Genomic DNA, 15,270 nt, shown 5'->3' with positions numbered 1-15,270 from the left:
GGGAACAGAGAAGAGATTCGATTTCAAAACTCAGATGTGCCTTGGAGTCGCCACCTCTGCCTTCACTTTTGACCACCATGCTCAGAAACACCAGGGAAGGGGGCAACTAGGGTGGCTCAGTGGATAAAGAACCAGGCCTGAAGACAGAAGGTCTTGGGTTCAAACCTGGCCTCAGACACTTCTGAGTTGTGTGTCCTTAGGCAAGTCATTTATACCCCATTGTCTAACCTTTGCTGCTCTTCTATCTTGGAACCAATACACAGAAGATAAGGGAAGGAGAGTGGGAGAGAGAGAGAGAGAGAGAGAGAGAGAGAGAGAGAGAGAGAGAGAGAGAGAGAGAGGAAGGCAGGAAGAAGAAAGGAAAGACCAGGAGAAAGGCAAAGGGCAAAGGGGTAGAAATGAGAGCTCTCAGCATTTCAATACTGCACAGGGACTATTGGAATGTTCAGCTGTCTTCAGGGAAGAACTCACTCTACTCCTTCTGGCTGGGTACAGAGAGAGGAGAAGTGACTTCCCAGGATAAACCTTTCTGCCTCCACAGCCATCAACTCTATCCAAAATTCTTTGACGTCATGCATGTGGGAATTGTCATTGGGATGGCAAGGCAACAGTTTTGGAAGAAGGGCACAGCGGTCCTCTGGGGCGGTGATCTATTTGTGCCCCTCGGCTGTTAGCAGAAGGAAAAGTCCCTGGGTGACATGGACACTACTGGTGTGAGATAAGCCAAAGGGTGTTAAAGACTGTATCTTGTTCTGGTCCCCCTTGAAGTCAGTGTAGGAAGTTTCTAAGGAGCCAGAATAAAGGGCAAGAGAAGGAAATAAGGCTGCAAAAGGGATCCAAGAAGCCACCACGAACTGCCACATAGACCAAAGGAGCATAATTGCTAAATTGTACCTTCTATTAACCAAAACTCACACCTTGGTAATAAGTGATGCATAGCAGAAGCCATAGCCATCTAGGTGCTGCTGTCATGGTTCTAGTTCAATGATATGGAAATTCAAGAAAATTCCAGATCTCCCCAACTCCAGACCTGCAGAAAATCCAAAAAGTGAGAACTCTGAGATGATTTGAACACGTTAATGGACTAACTCCAAGGCGGTGCAGATAGAAGTTGGTCAGCTTCCCCCCAAATCTCTAGTCAGATGAGTCCTCGAACTCTTGCCCCCTGCCCTTCTTCCATTTTTGTCAGGCCCATGCTGCCTGGTGCTCCCAACTCAAACCCATGGTTACACAAATGATATTCTCTGCTTCTCCCCTTTGTTTTCTTTCCCAACATTGCCTGACTTTACCATCCTACCCCCTGCTCCCGTGCCTCAGTCTCCCTCTGTATGCCTTTAGCTCCTGTCTCTGTTCCTGGATCAAATGTAATTGCTGCTCTGTTTCCTGCTGCTAATTGTGGTCTTTCTCAGCAAGAACTCAAAGAACTGCACGTGCCTGCCCCCATTTCATCACTTCATAAATTAATCCACATGTTCTGAACTTCATGCTGGCCCTCCATTTTCTCTTCTACAAAAAGAGGTTGGTCCCTCTGGCTCTCCATCTCTGAGATGGATCACTTAATTCTCAGCTGCCCAAAGATTTCCTGACTGGCTGCTCTATACAAAAAGTCCAACTTCTTTCAGCTTCAGCCATATCTGGTTTTTTCTCAGTTCCCACATCCAAAGCAGCATATGGATCTGATGCTTTGGGAAAGAAATTCAATTTGTTTGGAATAGCCTCTGGACATATCATAGAATCTGGGAGAGGCATAGGAGGGAAGGGACAGGATTTAGCCACACATTTTAGGGATCAGCACAAAGTAACAGCTAGGAAGTATCTGAGACCAGATTTGAGAGAGAGAGAGAGAGAGAGAGAGAGAGAGAGAGAGAGAGAGAGAGAGAGAGAGAGAGAGAGAGAGAGAGATCAGACAGAGGCAAAGAGAAATCAGACCAAGAAAGAGATCAAACAAAGGGAAATTAGAAAGAGACAGAGATGACAGACAGAAATCATAGAGATAGAGATAAAAGAAATAAGAAATAGATGTGACATAGAGACAGAGATCAGAGAGAGACAGAGAAAGATGAGACAGGAGGGAGAAATAAAAGAGAGTGAGAGATCAGGGAAAGAAATCAGAGAGAGAGAGAAAGCAGAAATCAGAGACAGAGATCAGACAGAGGCAGAGAAAGCAGACAGAGACTTACTGGACAGAGATAAATCAGAAACATAAAGAAATCAGTCAAAGACAGAGAAATCAGAGAGAGTTAGTTCGGAGAGAGACAAAGAGAAATCAAACAGAGATAGATCAGAAAGACAAAAATAGATCAGAGACAGGGAAATCAGAAAGAAACAGAGAAAAATCAGTGTTCAGAGAAATCAGACAGAGATCATACAGACAGAAATTGGAGAAAAGAGAAATCGGATGCAGAAATAGATCAGATAGAGGCAGAGAGAAATCAGAGAGACAGAGTGATCAAATAGAGACATTAGAAAGATAAATCAGAGGCAGAGAGCAATCAGAGACAGAGAAAAACAGAGACAGACAGGTCAGAGAGACAGAAAAATCAGAGACAGATCAGAGAAATCAGAGAAGATAGAAAGACAGAGAGATTAGAGAGATATCAGAAACAGAGATCATCCAGAGAGAAATAGAAAGACAGAGACAGAAAGAGATCAAACAAAGATCAGGTACAGAGAGAAAAATCAGAAACAGAGTTCAGATAGAGACAGAGGAAGATCAGACAGAGAGATACAGAGAGAAATCAGACAGACAGTTCAGACTGAGACAGAGAAATCAAAGACAGGGAGATCAGAGACAGAGATCAAACAGAAAGATCAGAGAGACAGAAATCAAGAAAGAGAAAGACAAATCAGAGAGACAGAGATCAGACAGAGACAAATCAGAGACAGAGAATTCAGGCAGAGAGAGACACAGAAAGATCGAACAGAGACAAATCAGAGACAGAGATAAGAGAGATGAGACCAAGATAGACAGATAAGATATAGCAGAGAGAAATCAGTGGCAGAGAAATCAGAGAGAGATAGAGATCAATCAGTCTGTGAGAAATGAGAGATAGACAGAAATCAGAGAGAGATCTGACAGAGAGAGATAAAGAAAAATGGGAGAGACATCAGGAGAGAGATCAGACAGACATAAATCAAACACACAGAGAGACAGAGATCAGGCAGCCAGAGAGAAATGGGAGACAGAGTGATCAGACAGAAATCAGAACAAAGAGAAATCACAGAGAAAGATCAGAGACAGAGAGAAAGCAGGCATAGATAGATCAGACAGAGGTAGGTCAGAGAGACAGAGATCAGAGACAGAAAGAGATCAGAACGAGAGCACACAGAAAGAGAAATCAGACAGATCAGAGAGATATCAGAGAGACAGAGATTAAAAAAAAAAACAGATTTGACTGAGACAGAGACAGAGAGAAATCAGATACAGAGAGAGGCCTGAAGGTAGAGACCTGGGAGTTTTCTGCCCAAGAATGTTCAGGGAACGAATGGGAGAGGACAAGATCAGGAAGAGGGAGAAGGGGCAGCGTGGGACGCAAAGGGGACACAGATAGAGACACCACATCATTGACTCCTGGAAACTTTCTCTGGGCCTTCAGATGGCCATACTGGGGGGAGTGGGGAGTGGGGAGTAAAACTGGTCTGCAAGTCAGCGCAGGCGCAGAAGGAATGATACTGCGGATGTGGGACTGCAGACTGAGGGACCACAGCGCAGATGTTTCTGCGCAGGCGCATAACAACACCGGCTCCCTCCTCCGCCTCTAGCAGATTTCGCGCAGGCTCAGAAGGAGGGATACTGCGGCGGACTCCGAGAGGGGTGGGGTCGCCGGGGGAGAGACTGGTGCGCAGGCGCACAACAACCCTCCATCCCTCTCCCAGTCCCGGACCCTACGCAGGCGCAGAAAGGGAGTTACTGCGGCTGACTAAGGGCGGAGGCATGGCAGAATGGCTGTCGCGCAAGCGCACACAAATACTCCGTCTCTCCCCTCTTTCGGGTTTTACGCAGGTGCAGAAGGAAACCAACTGCGGCAAACTGAGGGTGGGGTCGATGCGGCAAGGCTTCTACGCAGGCGCATTCCAGCCCTCCTATTCTTTCCCCCTCCCAGGCTCCCAGGTTTGCGCAAGCGCAGAAGGAAATTTCTGATGGTGTTGCTGTCAGAAATTGGGGTCTGGGCCCTTTTGCAGCTGGTGGTCTTGGACTGAGTGGTGAGGGGTACCCAGTCTTGGGAGCGGGTGCGGGAGGCAGAGTTGCGGGATTGCGTGGTGGAGAGAAGGAGAGGATCTGCGTGGCGGCGCGAGTGGAGGTCGGAGTCCCCTGGACACTGACCACTGCCGCTGCCGCCGCCGCCTCTTCTGCTGGGGTTCGGCGATCGCGGGCTTCTCTGGTGGCCGCCGCGTGTGCTGAGCCTTGCAGGTGTCAGATCTCCTCGGTGCCCGCCGCCTCCTGGGCCTTGCCGCTGTTGGATCTGCACGGTGTCCGTCGCCTCGCCTGTGTGTTGCCGCTGTCGAATCTCCCAGGTGCCCGCCGAGTCTGCTGGACGTTGCCCGTGCCGGGCCTCCCCGGAGGCCTCCCTCACGCGCCTGCATCGCCTCCCGGAGCCGGTCGCCAGGCTCTGAGGTAAGGGCCAGACTTGGCCTTGTCTATGTCTGCCGGACTAGAGAAGGAAGCTGGGGTTGGCGGTGGCTGCAGAGGGGCTGAGAGTGTCCGGGACTGAATAGCCAAAGTCAGCATCGGACTTTGTGGATCGTGGACTGGACTGGGCTGAGCACCCTTGCTGGGGACAAGGAACGAGTAATTAAATAGACTTGGTGATCGGGTTGTGGTGGTTGTGGTGGTGGTGGTGGTGGTGGTGGCGGTGGCGGTGGCGGTGGCGGCGACGTTGGGGCTCCTCTGTCCCTACTGAGAAATAAAATGTCTAAGAGAAAAGAGGAGGGTTTCCCCCAGGCTACGTGTCACAAAAGAGCAAGGCCAAGGCCCGAGGGGGACTCAGATGAGGACCTGGAGAGGGTCTTCTTTGAGGGTGTGTCTCACCAGACCGTTGTAACCCATGATAATGTTTCATCTTTTCAAAATGCTGCGTCTTTTCAAAATGTTGCGCCGCCACCTGCAAATGTTGCTCCTCAGTGGACCTCGGAGGAGGTCGGGGTCATTGAAAGCATCCATGTGGAGAATTTTATGGGCTATTCCTCCCTTGGGCCAGTGTATTTTGGACCTAATATCAATTTTGTGGTGGGACGCAGTGGGAAGAATGCATTGTTAACAGCTCTGATAGTTGGGCTCGGTGGAAAGTCGCTGGGAACGCCTTTGAAAGACTTGGTGAAAGATGGAGAGGTTTCAGCTCGCATCTCCGTGTCGTTAAAGAACAAAGGGGAGGATGCTTTCAAACCTGAGTTTTACGGGCACTCCATAATCATACTGCATTACATCGGTGTGGATGGGAGCACCAGCTGTGAGCTACGGAATCAGGCAGGGCACTTGGTTTCTGTGCAGAAGGAAGAGCTCATTGCCATTCTTGAGCATTTTAAGATTCGGGTAGATAATCCAATGTCGGTTTTACCCCACGAGATGGGCAGGCAGTTGTTGCGGATCAGAAATGAAAGCGATAGATACAAATTGTTTCTGAAAGTGACTGAGCTTGAGCAGATGAGAGAGGAGTGTAAGAAAATTTTGGAGAGAAAGGCCAGAAACCTGCACGACATTGAACAAGGTCAAGAGCAACTTGACCTAATCCGAAGGCAGGGCCTAGAGATAGAAGAGCATTTCAAGACTATGGATGCCTTAGAGAAACAATTAGAGGACTTGAGACATGAGAAGACGTGGGCCCTGGTGAATGAAACCGAGAGAACAATTGGTAATATGATAACTAATATAAATGTGGAAGACCAGCTTACCATGATTTTAAATCACGACCTGGAGGTTTCCAGAGTCACATACAATGAATCCTTACAGAGGTACGTAGCCATTCATGAGAGTGTGCTTAAGTTAAGTGAAGAAGCTGCCCTATTAGAGCCCAAATGCCTTGAGGCAAAAGAAGATGCTAAGAGGAGGGACAGGGCTTATCGCCAAGCTATGGCTTTCTATAATTACTCCCAGAATGAATTGATCAAATTAGACAAAGTTGCTGAAGAGCTTCACGCCAAAATTGTACAAGTGAAAAAGAATTTGGAGCTAGCGGAGTTGGAAAAACAGAAAAAGATTTCTGTGTTAAAGGAAAAGATAAATAACTTTAAGGAGCAAGAAGATTCACTTGTTCAGGAAATAAAGTATCTTCATCAGTCCATAGAAAAAGATGACGAGGAGCACTCTAGGATCAGGGAAGAAGAGTCCTATGTGCAGGAAATACTGAATGAGGAGCAACAGCAGCTAAACCATTTGAGAGACTATAAAACTGACCCACTAAAACGATTTGGGCCCCAGATTCCAGCCCTTCTGGAGGCAATAGACGATGCCCATAAGCAAGGATACTTTACCTTCAAACCCATAGGCCCCCTGGGAGCTTGCATAAGGGTTCGGGACCCAGAATTTGCTTTGGCTATTGAGTCTTGCCTAAAGGGCCTTCTCCTTGACTTTTTTTGTGACAACCACAAAGATGAGCAAATCCTTCAGGAGCTGATTAAAAGGTTCTATGCAGTGGGCTCTACCCGACCCCAGGTAATTGTGTCACCCTTTGCGTGTGAGTTGTATGACGTAACAGAGAGAGCAGCTTCTCACCCAGAATTTCCAACTGTTCTTGCAGCTTTAGAAATAAATGATGCAGTGGTGGCCAATACTTTGATTGACCTGAGGGGCATAGAGCAAGTGCTCCTTGTTAAAAGTAGTTCTTTTGGCAATGCAGTGATGCATGTTCAGGCACCCCCCAAGAACTGTAGCAAAATTGTGAGTGCTTGTGGTGACCGAGTTTTTGAGGTGCGCTATTATTCCTGTGAAGATCTGAGACCCATTTACTTAGGGGATATGGAAATAGAAATAAATCATTTGCAGAAAGAAGTGGAAAACAAAATGGCTCAGCTGTCAGCATTTCAACAGCATGTGTATTCACTTCAAAATGACATCAGGAAGAATCGAGACACCATTGACACTCATTACCGACATTTGAGAGACATCAAGGTTAAAGTAATAAGCATCACTTCAGAAATAAGAGATCTTGAGGATGAAGAGGAAAACCAGTCGATAGATCTCTCAATCCTGGAAGACGAAGCTCAAGAAATTAAAGTCGAGATGAAAGAAGTCGAGGAGAAGATAAGACTTCGAAGGGAAGAGATGGAGAACTTAAGGCAACCAAAAATAGAGGCCGAACAGAGACATGAAGAGTTAAAGCTGAAATTCAGTAAGGTCTCAGAATTAGTTGAATCCCTGATGGAAGAACGAAACCAGACTGGTTTAGAAGTGAATGCTCAACACCAATCTCTGATGCATTATCAAAGCAGGCTCAAACAACACGTAGATGCTGTCCAGGTGATCAAAGAAGAGCTGGTGATCAAAGAGAGAGAATTTGAGAGGGAAATAGTTGAAGCAAGCTACATCTGTCCCCAGCGTATAGAAGTTACCAGAGCTTCTGATGTTCTGGACCGAGAAATTGATATGTTAACCCAGAGGATCCAGTCAGAAAACTTCACTCACAGAAGCCAGGAAGAAGTCAAGTTGCAGTACCATGAGATAAAAGAAAGATATCTGGATCTGAGTGGAAAAGTGTTTAATATGAAAAACCTGACTGAGACACTGGATGAAATATTGTTTCAGAGATATGAGAACTACCAGAAAAGTAGACAAAATCTTTCTCTGCAGTGCAAGTTGTTCTTTGACAGTTTACTATCTCAATGGTCCTTCTCTGGGGAGTTGCGTTTTAATCACAGGAGCGAGACCCTTTCTATCAAGGTCCAACCTTGTGGTGACATGCCTGCCTTAGCAGCAGGTAGGCAGGCCTTCTCAAACTTTTTGTTCTTTCTCACTCTGTGGTCTGTCACAGAATCTCCCTTCAGATGCCTGGATACATTTGACATCTACATGGACAGGAAGAGCCGAAAAGTCGCCATGGACATGCTCCTCAAGATATCCAACTCTTACCAGAACCACCAGATCATCCTGCTCTCTCCACAGAACATGAGCTCTCTTCCCCTGAGTCCCCTCATTGAAGTATTCGAAATGCCTGACCCTGACCTTGGAAGGGAGAAGATGACCTTCCCTTTTGCCACAGGCAATCCCGAAGAACAACATTGAATTTTTAATTTCGTGTGATAGTGCTGTCTACTCATTGTGGTATTTTATATATTTTTTTCTTAAAGTGTCTGCAGTGTTGTGTTCAAAATCTCCCCACTTTGAAGAAATATGTTGAAAATAATTAAAAGTATTTCAGAAAAAAACAAAATTGTTAACAGGAAGGGGTACAGCATCACTCCCCCACCAGGCCCCTTCCATCAAGATGTAGAAAACACACCAGACCAAATTCTGACCTGGAAATCCAAGAAAAAAATCACCAGCACCTGGCAGCTGAGGGAGAAAGACGTAGAGATCTGTGGACACTGGGGTTGGGGTCTCGGCCTGCAGCATTGCAGCACCCAGGGACCGAAAGAGAGCTAAGACTGGGCACCTGGGAAGGAAGCACTAGGTGTATTAAAGTAAAATCATTTCCTGTGACATAACTGATTGTATTTTTAATTAGGCCACTGTTTTGTGTTGAAGTGTTTTGATGTTTCTTTTTCACAACTTGTTTTTCAATGTAAAAATAAGCTTATGTGTTGTATAGGTTGGTATATAACATGTGTGTTGATAGACAACTGATAAACATATTCAATGTCCCTATATGACAACCCACCTGTGGGAATTTTTGTAATCAGCCTCACCGTTAACTTATATCATCAGTTATCAATGAAATTAATTGGTAAACAAATCAGTTTACCGGCCACCAATCAGAACTTGGGTATAACCAGCGAATGCCCATACCTAAGTAAGACCTTTGAGAAACAAACTGGTGGCCCCAGTCTTCAACCAGCTTTTGGGTTAAGACTAACCCTTGCTCCTGTGTTCCCTACACTTGTGACTCCACTTTTACATCATGTTTGCTTGAAGAATTTGCTGATTGACTGTCAAGGATTTTGTAGACTTGCCAGACAACCACTTCATCGGGAGACAGATGGCTTCTTGTTGGATAGAGAGAGAAGGAACTTTGTCATCGAGTGCTAGCTGGAGTCATGCTTTTGGTAAGTCTGAATAAAGCAGGTTGGTATTTTGTTCTGTCTTTCTAATCATACATACACACATACATACATACATACATCAACAGACAACTGTTTAAGTGTAGGATCCTCTCTTCTTCCATAATCAGTGCAGAGAAGACCTCGGTAAAATGAATTCAGGTACCTGCCTGGGATTGCATCCTATAGATGACACATTAGTTAGGGGACATGATAAGCACAAGATCACAGAAAAGATTGGCCAGTCAAGAATGGGCAGTGGCCCCCCAAATGATATGGGAAGTTCAATCTTTGATTAAATTCTCGGGGAGGATTTGATCTTCAGAGGGGGTATCAATTCTTCAGTCAGAAGTAGAAAAATTACATTAAAGCCCTGAAAGGAGAAAATGGAAGCACTGACAGTTGTTGGATTGGGGGATTTCAAAGAAAGCACATTCCACATTTAAGTATGATGCCAGCCTCAATGTATAATGTTCCAAGGACATCAGACCTTTCGAATGGGGACCAACATAACAGCATGCATTAAAGTGAATGAAGGACGCAGCGGAGGATACTACTCTGTATGTATGGAACCCTGGCTTCCAATCTCTTCAGCCCCCATTTATTGACTAGAAGTTAGTGATGAAGGGATTTTCATGACCTGGTCCTTCTGGATCAGTCCAAAGGGAAACAAATGAAAAGGCTTACATGCCAATAGGGTTTGGGACCAAAAAGATGGCCATTGGCCCCCAGATTGGATGAGCTATTGTGGGGAAAATTATTCCTGTTAGTTTTTTATGCTACCACAAAGACCAAGGTGTGCAACAAAAGGTAGGAACACTGATTTCTTGGTTTTTTAAACCCTTACCTTCTGTCTCAGAATCAATTGGTTCCAAGACGGAAGAGTGGTAGGGGCTAGGTAGTGATTTAAGTGAGTTGTCCAGGTATGTTGAACCCAGGACCTCTCATCTCCAGGCCTCGTGCTCTATCCACTGAGCCACCCTAGCTGCCTCAAAGCAACAAATTCTTACAGAAAGAGCCCAAATTTGGTGGAGTAATCACTCTCCCCCCCAATCTAGCAGGTAATTACAGTGAAGGCTACTAGGGTAGGGAAGCAGAACATGGTGAGTCACCAGTGGACCTGGTAATAGGTTTCAGGTCCCTTGATAGCAAATTACATACAAAGATCTACAGAAAAGTTCTTTTTCTTTTTAACAGATGTGCAAGTGCTGTGATTTCATCATTGGTGCCTTTGTGACCCTATTGCTGCTCTCATCGTTGCTTATTTCATCACCCATCCTATCCTAAGTATCACCTCATCGTACCTTCTTGCAGCCCCTTGCAACCAAGAACAGCCTCACCCTCTGGTTGCTTATTCGATATCCAGCTGCTCCTGTAAGTCACTGTTGTGACAGACAGGATGCCCAAGGATACAAAACATTGCCAATGTGACAGTGGGGACTGCCTCCTTAGATACCCCATCACAATTTGAGGGGTTACAACCTTTGGATTTGCCTGAGACACAAGACAACCTCACCAAGATATACCAGTGATTGCTCACCTATCACCAACAGGTGGTGCGGGCAATCAGAGACTTTAGCCATGCCTGCCCTAAAGAAAGACAAATGCCGGAAGGACACTGCAGTGATCATCGGACGGAGAATCGCAGGGCATCATCGGCTCGAGTGGAACATCATCAAGAGGCCTTGTAACATGTTCTCTTATACCAGTTCCTGGCTTGGTTTGCAGAGTTCTTGCTATGAGAGAACATGGGACAAATGGATAGACATTGTCATAATGTATTAAGAATATATTTAAAAACGTGTTAATGCTAAGTGTATTAATGATGCTTGTGTGTTCTCACCTTAAACGATGTAAAAACATTGAGTGTTTGGAATTGCAATTTGATTGTATTAGTGATAATTATCATACTTTTCATCAACTATCCTAGATGGCTGCAGGGATAACCAGCAGCCAAAGGGTGGCTATAGTGAGAATACTTTTGTTGCCTTGATATAACTGACTCCATTTTTTATTTGGTCACTATTTTGTGATGAAGTGTTTTTATGTTTGTTTTTTGTAGCTTCTCTTTAAATATTAAGATTAGCATTTTGTTGTATAGGTTGGGAAACAACACGTGTGTATTCAGAAACAACTGATAAATATATGTGACACCCCCCCCCATATAGGACAGACCACCAATGGGAAATTTTGAGAAAGAACCTCACCGTTAGCTTATGTCTTCAGATATCAGTCCAGTGAATTAATAAACGAATTTGGTCACGAGTCGCTAATCAGAACTTTGACGTAACAAGCTAATGCCCATAACTAGAACTAGAGAAACTTACTGGAAGCCCTCCCTCTCAGCCTGCTCTTGGATGGAGGCTGAGCTGGGCACTTGTGTTCCCCACACAAGCCCCCTCCCCAGAACTCACACCCATATCCACTTGAGGACAGTGCTAATTGATTGCTGGAGATTTGCCAATTTGCCAGCCAGTGACCTTCAGGGGTGACAGCCTCTGGATGGGTAAGAAAGGACCCATGTTTTTGGATACAGTATGAGTTATGCTTACTGGTAAGCATGAAGAAAATACGGTTGGTGGTTTGTTCCTAATGGGGTTAATGTTTTATTTTGTAATATTTAATATGAACCACAGTAACCTAGTGTTTGATGAACCCAAAGACCCAAGTGATTGGGGCAAGAACTCACTATTTGATAAATCTGCTGGGAAAACTGGAAAGGAGGCTGTTAGAAACTAGCCATAGACGAGCATCTCCCACTGTATACCAAGATAAGCTCAAAATGGATACATGATTTAGACGTAAAAGGGTGATACCATAAGGAAATTCAGGAGTATGAAAGAAATCACCTGTAGTTCTCTAGATAAGGGAAAAATTAATCACCTGACAAGAGACAGAGGGAATCCCAGTAGGTGAAATGGATCATTTGAATTACATGAAATTATTAAGGTTTCACACATTCAGAATTTGAAGAAAATCAGGAAACCGGGAGATTTTTTTTTTTTTACAAAAAGTTCCTCTGATAAAGATCTCATTGCTCAAATTTACAGGAATCTGATCTGAGCCAAATGTGGAAAAATCAAACCCACTCTTCCACTGATAAATGGTCAAAGGATATGAACAGGTAATTTTCAGAAGAAAAAGTTGAAACTATTGATAGTTACATGAAAGAATGTTCTAGATCGCTAATAGTTGTTAAAAATGCAGATTATAACAACTCGCAGATCCCCTCTCACCCCTATTAGATTGACTTAGGTGATAGAAAAAAATGACATTTGCTGGAGGGAGTGTGGGAAGATAGAGAAACTCATGCATTATTGGTATTATGGACGTGAACGAGTCCTCCCCATTGGGAAGACAGCCCAAACAGTCAGAGAGCTCTGTGTACCCTTTGACCAAGAAATACTGTAGCTCCAAACCCCAAGGAGGTCACAGAAAAAAAGAAAACAATCCATATGTACAAAAATATTTGTAGTAACTTTTTTTTGGAGTGGCAGAGAATTGGAAGCTGAGGGGATGCTTATCAATCGGGGAATGGCTGAACAGGTTTTGGTATAGGATGGTAATGGAATGTTATTGTTTCTGAAATAGTGAAGGGTTGATTTCAGGAAAACCTGGAAAGGTATGGATTGACAGAAGGAAAAGTAAGCAGAAATCTGAGAACATCTTACACCTTAACAGCAATATCTTAAAGATAATCAACTGTGAAAAAACTTAACTACACTGATCAATACGGTTATTCATGACAACTCCAAAGGACTCACGATGAAAAAAGCTATCCCCTTCTAGAGAGAGGATTGATGAACTTGAGCGCAGATTGAGACATATTTTTTTCACTTTATTTTTTTGCGACAGGGTTAATGTGGAAATGTGTTTTGCATGACTAATTATGTATAACGGGGATCGGGGATCATATTTCTTGCCTTCTCAATGGCAGAGGGGTGGGGAGGAAGTGTGGGGGGGGAGGGAGGGGAGGGAAAAAAATCCAAAAAAAAATTAAATGGTGAATATAACTGAATGTTTGCATGCCCTTAATGAATAAAGTGATTGTTAAGCATCAAGAAGTGTAAGTCTCATTCGTGTTTCTGCTCCACTGGTTAGCATGTAGAATGATACATTGGTCCAACACATGCACTGTGCCTTCTGTTGGGACAGAAAGGATTCCAGGGGGGGTGGGGCACTGGGGAGGTGGGCCAGGACTTAGGGTGCTTGGGAGGGTGGGGTGCATCAAGGTGGGAGGGGGGCCTCCTGCATTTTGGGTTGGGGGCAGCCTTACCTGCTGCCACACCAAACTACAATTTGTAAGAAGGCAATTTCCCTGACCCTCACCCCCACTTAGCCCTGGAAGAAGACATATTGATCAGGCACAATATTTCTTACTGGGCCCAGAAGTCTCGAGGACCAAGATGAAAGCTGTTTTAAGAGAGAGAGTGGGGGGGATTGGAGGGGGGAAGAGGGAGAGAAAGAGAGACACACACACAGAGACAGAGAGAGTTGGGGGGGGAGAGAGAGGGAGAAAGAGAGAGACAGACACACAGAGAGAGACAGAGTTGGGGGGAGAGAGAGAGAGAGAGAAATAGAGACGGAGAGAAAGAGAGAGACAGAGACACACACAGAGACAGAGAGTTGGGGGGAGAGAGAGGGAGAGAAAGAGAGACAGACACACACAGAGAGACAGAGATAGAGAGTTGGGGGTAGTGAGAGGGAGAGAAAGACAGAGAGAGACAGAAACACACACAGAGACAGAGAGAGTTGGGGGGAGAGAGAGAGGGAGAGACATAGAGACAGAGAGAAAGAGAGACAGACACACACAGAGACAGAGATAGAGAGTTGGGGGGAGCGAGAGGGAGAGAAAGAGAGACAGACACACACAGAGAGACAGAGATAGAGAGTTGGGGGTAGTGAGAGGGAGAGAAAGACAGAGAGAGACAGAAACACACACAGAGACAGAGAGAGTTGGGGGGAGAGAGAGAGGGAGAGACATAGAGACAGAGAGAAAGAGAGACAGACACACACAGAGACAGAGATAGAGAGTTGGGGGGAGCGAGAGGGAGAGAAAGTCAGAGAGAGACACACACACACAGAGTTGAGGGGAGAGAGAGGGAGAGATGAGAGAGAGAGAAAGACAGGGAGAGACACACAGAGACAGAAAGAGTTGGGGGGAGAGAACGAGAGACAGAGAAAGAGAGAGACACACAGACAGAGTTAGGGGGAGAGAGGTAGAGAAATAGAGACAAAGAGAAAGAGAGAGACAGAGACACACACAGAGACAGAGAGTTGGGGGGAGAGAGAGGGAGAGAAAGAAAGACAGAGACAGACACACACAGAGACAGAGTTGGGGGGAAGAGGAAGAGAGAGAGAGAGAGAGAGAGAGAGAGAGAGACAGACAGACAGACAGACAGAGACAGACACACACACACACAGATACAGAGATAGAGAGTTGGGGGGAATGAGAGGGAGAGACAGAGATAGAGGGAGAGATGAGACAGAGAGAAAGACAGGGAGAGACACACAGAGACAGAAAGAGTTGGGGGGAGAGAGAGGGAGAAAAATAGAGAGAGAGAGAGAGAGAGAGAGAGAGACAGACAGACAGACAGACAGACACACACAGATACAGAGATAGAGAGTTGGGGGGAATGAGAGGGAGAGACAGAGATAGAGGGAGAGATGAGACAGAGAGAAAGACAGGGAGAGACACACAGAGACAGAAAGAGTTGGGGGGAGAGAGAGGGAGAAAAATAGAGACAGAAAGAGAGAAAGACAGAGACACACACAGAGACAGAGAGTTGGGGGGAAAGAGAGGGAGAGAAAGAAAGACAGACAGAAACACATACACAGAGACAGAGAGAGTTGGGGGGAGAGAGGAAGAGAAATAGAGACAGAGAGAGAGACAGAGACACACACTGAGACAGAGTGTTGGGGGGGGAGAGAGGGAGAGAAAGAAAGAGAGAGACAGAGTTAGGGGGAGAGAGAGAGGGAGAGAAATAGAGACAGACAGAGAGAGACAGAGACACACACTGAGACAGAGAGAGTTGGGGGGAGAGAGGAAGAGAAATAGAGACAGAGAGAGAGACAGAGACA

At 45.4% G+C, this 15,270-nt stretch overlaps 1 protein-coding gene across 1 annotated transcript; it reads left to right on the top strand.

The window, feature by feature from the left end:
- The first annotated feature begins 2,883 nt into the window (after positions 1 to 2,883).
- LOC100011670 (structural maintenance of chromosomes protein 6-like) lies at positions 2,884 to 13,250 on the top strand. The gene is made up of 2 exons (XM_056809429.1): positions 2,884 to 9,195; positions 10,387 to 13,250. The coding sequence occupies exon 1, from the start codon at positions 4,910 to 4,912 to the stop codon at positions 8,213 to 8,215; it is 3,306 nt and encodes a 1,101-aa protein (XP_056665407.1). The 5' UTR covers positions 2,884 to 4,909; the 3' UTR covers positions 8,216 to 9,195; positions 10,387 to 13,250.
- The last annotated feature ends 2,020 nt before the right edge of the window (positions 13,251 to 15,270 follow it).

This window comes from Monodelphis domestica, chromosome X (assembly GCF_027887165.1).
Source record: "Monodelphis domestica isolate mMonDom1 chromosome X, mMonDom1.pri, whole genome shotgun sequence".
In the NCBI taxonomy this organism is placed as follows: domain Eukaryota; kingdom Metazoa; phylum Chordata; class Mammalia; order Didelphimorphia; family Didelphidae; genus Monodelphis; species Monodelphis domestica.
The sequence above is the reverse complement of the archived record's forward strand: the minus strand, read 5'-3'. Positions and strand labels throughout refer to the sequence as shown.

Coding starts and splice junctions, on each gene's coding strand:
- LOC100011670 (XM_056809429.1), top strand. CDS start 4,910: ATGTCTAAGAGAAAAGAGGAGGGTTTCCCCCAGGCTACGTGTCACAAA.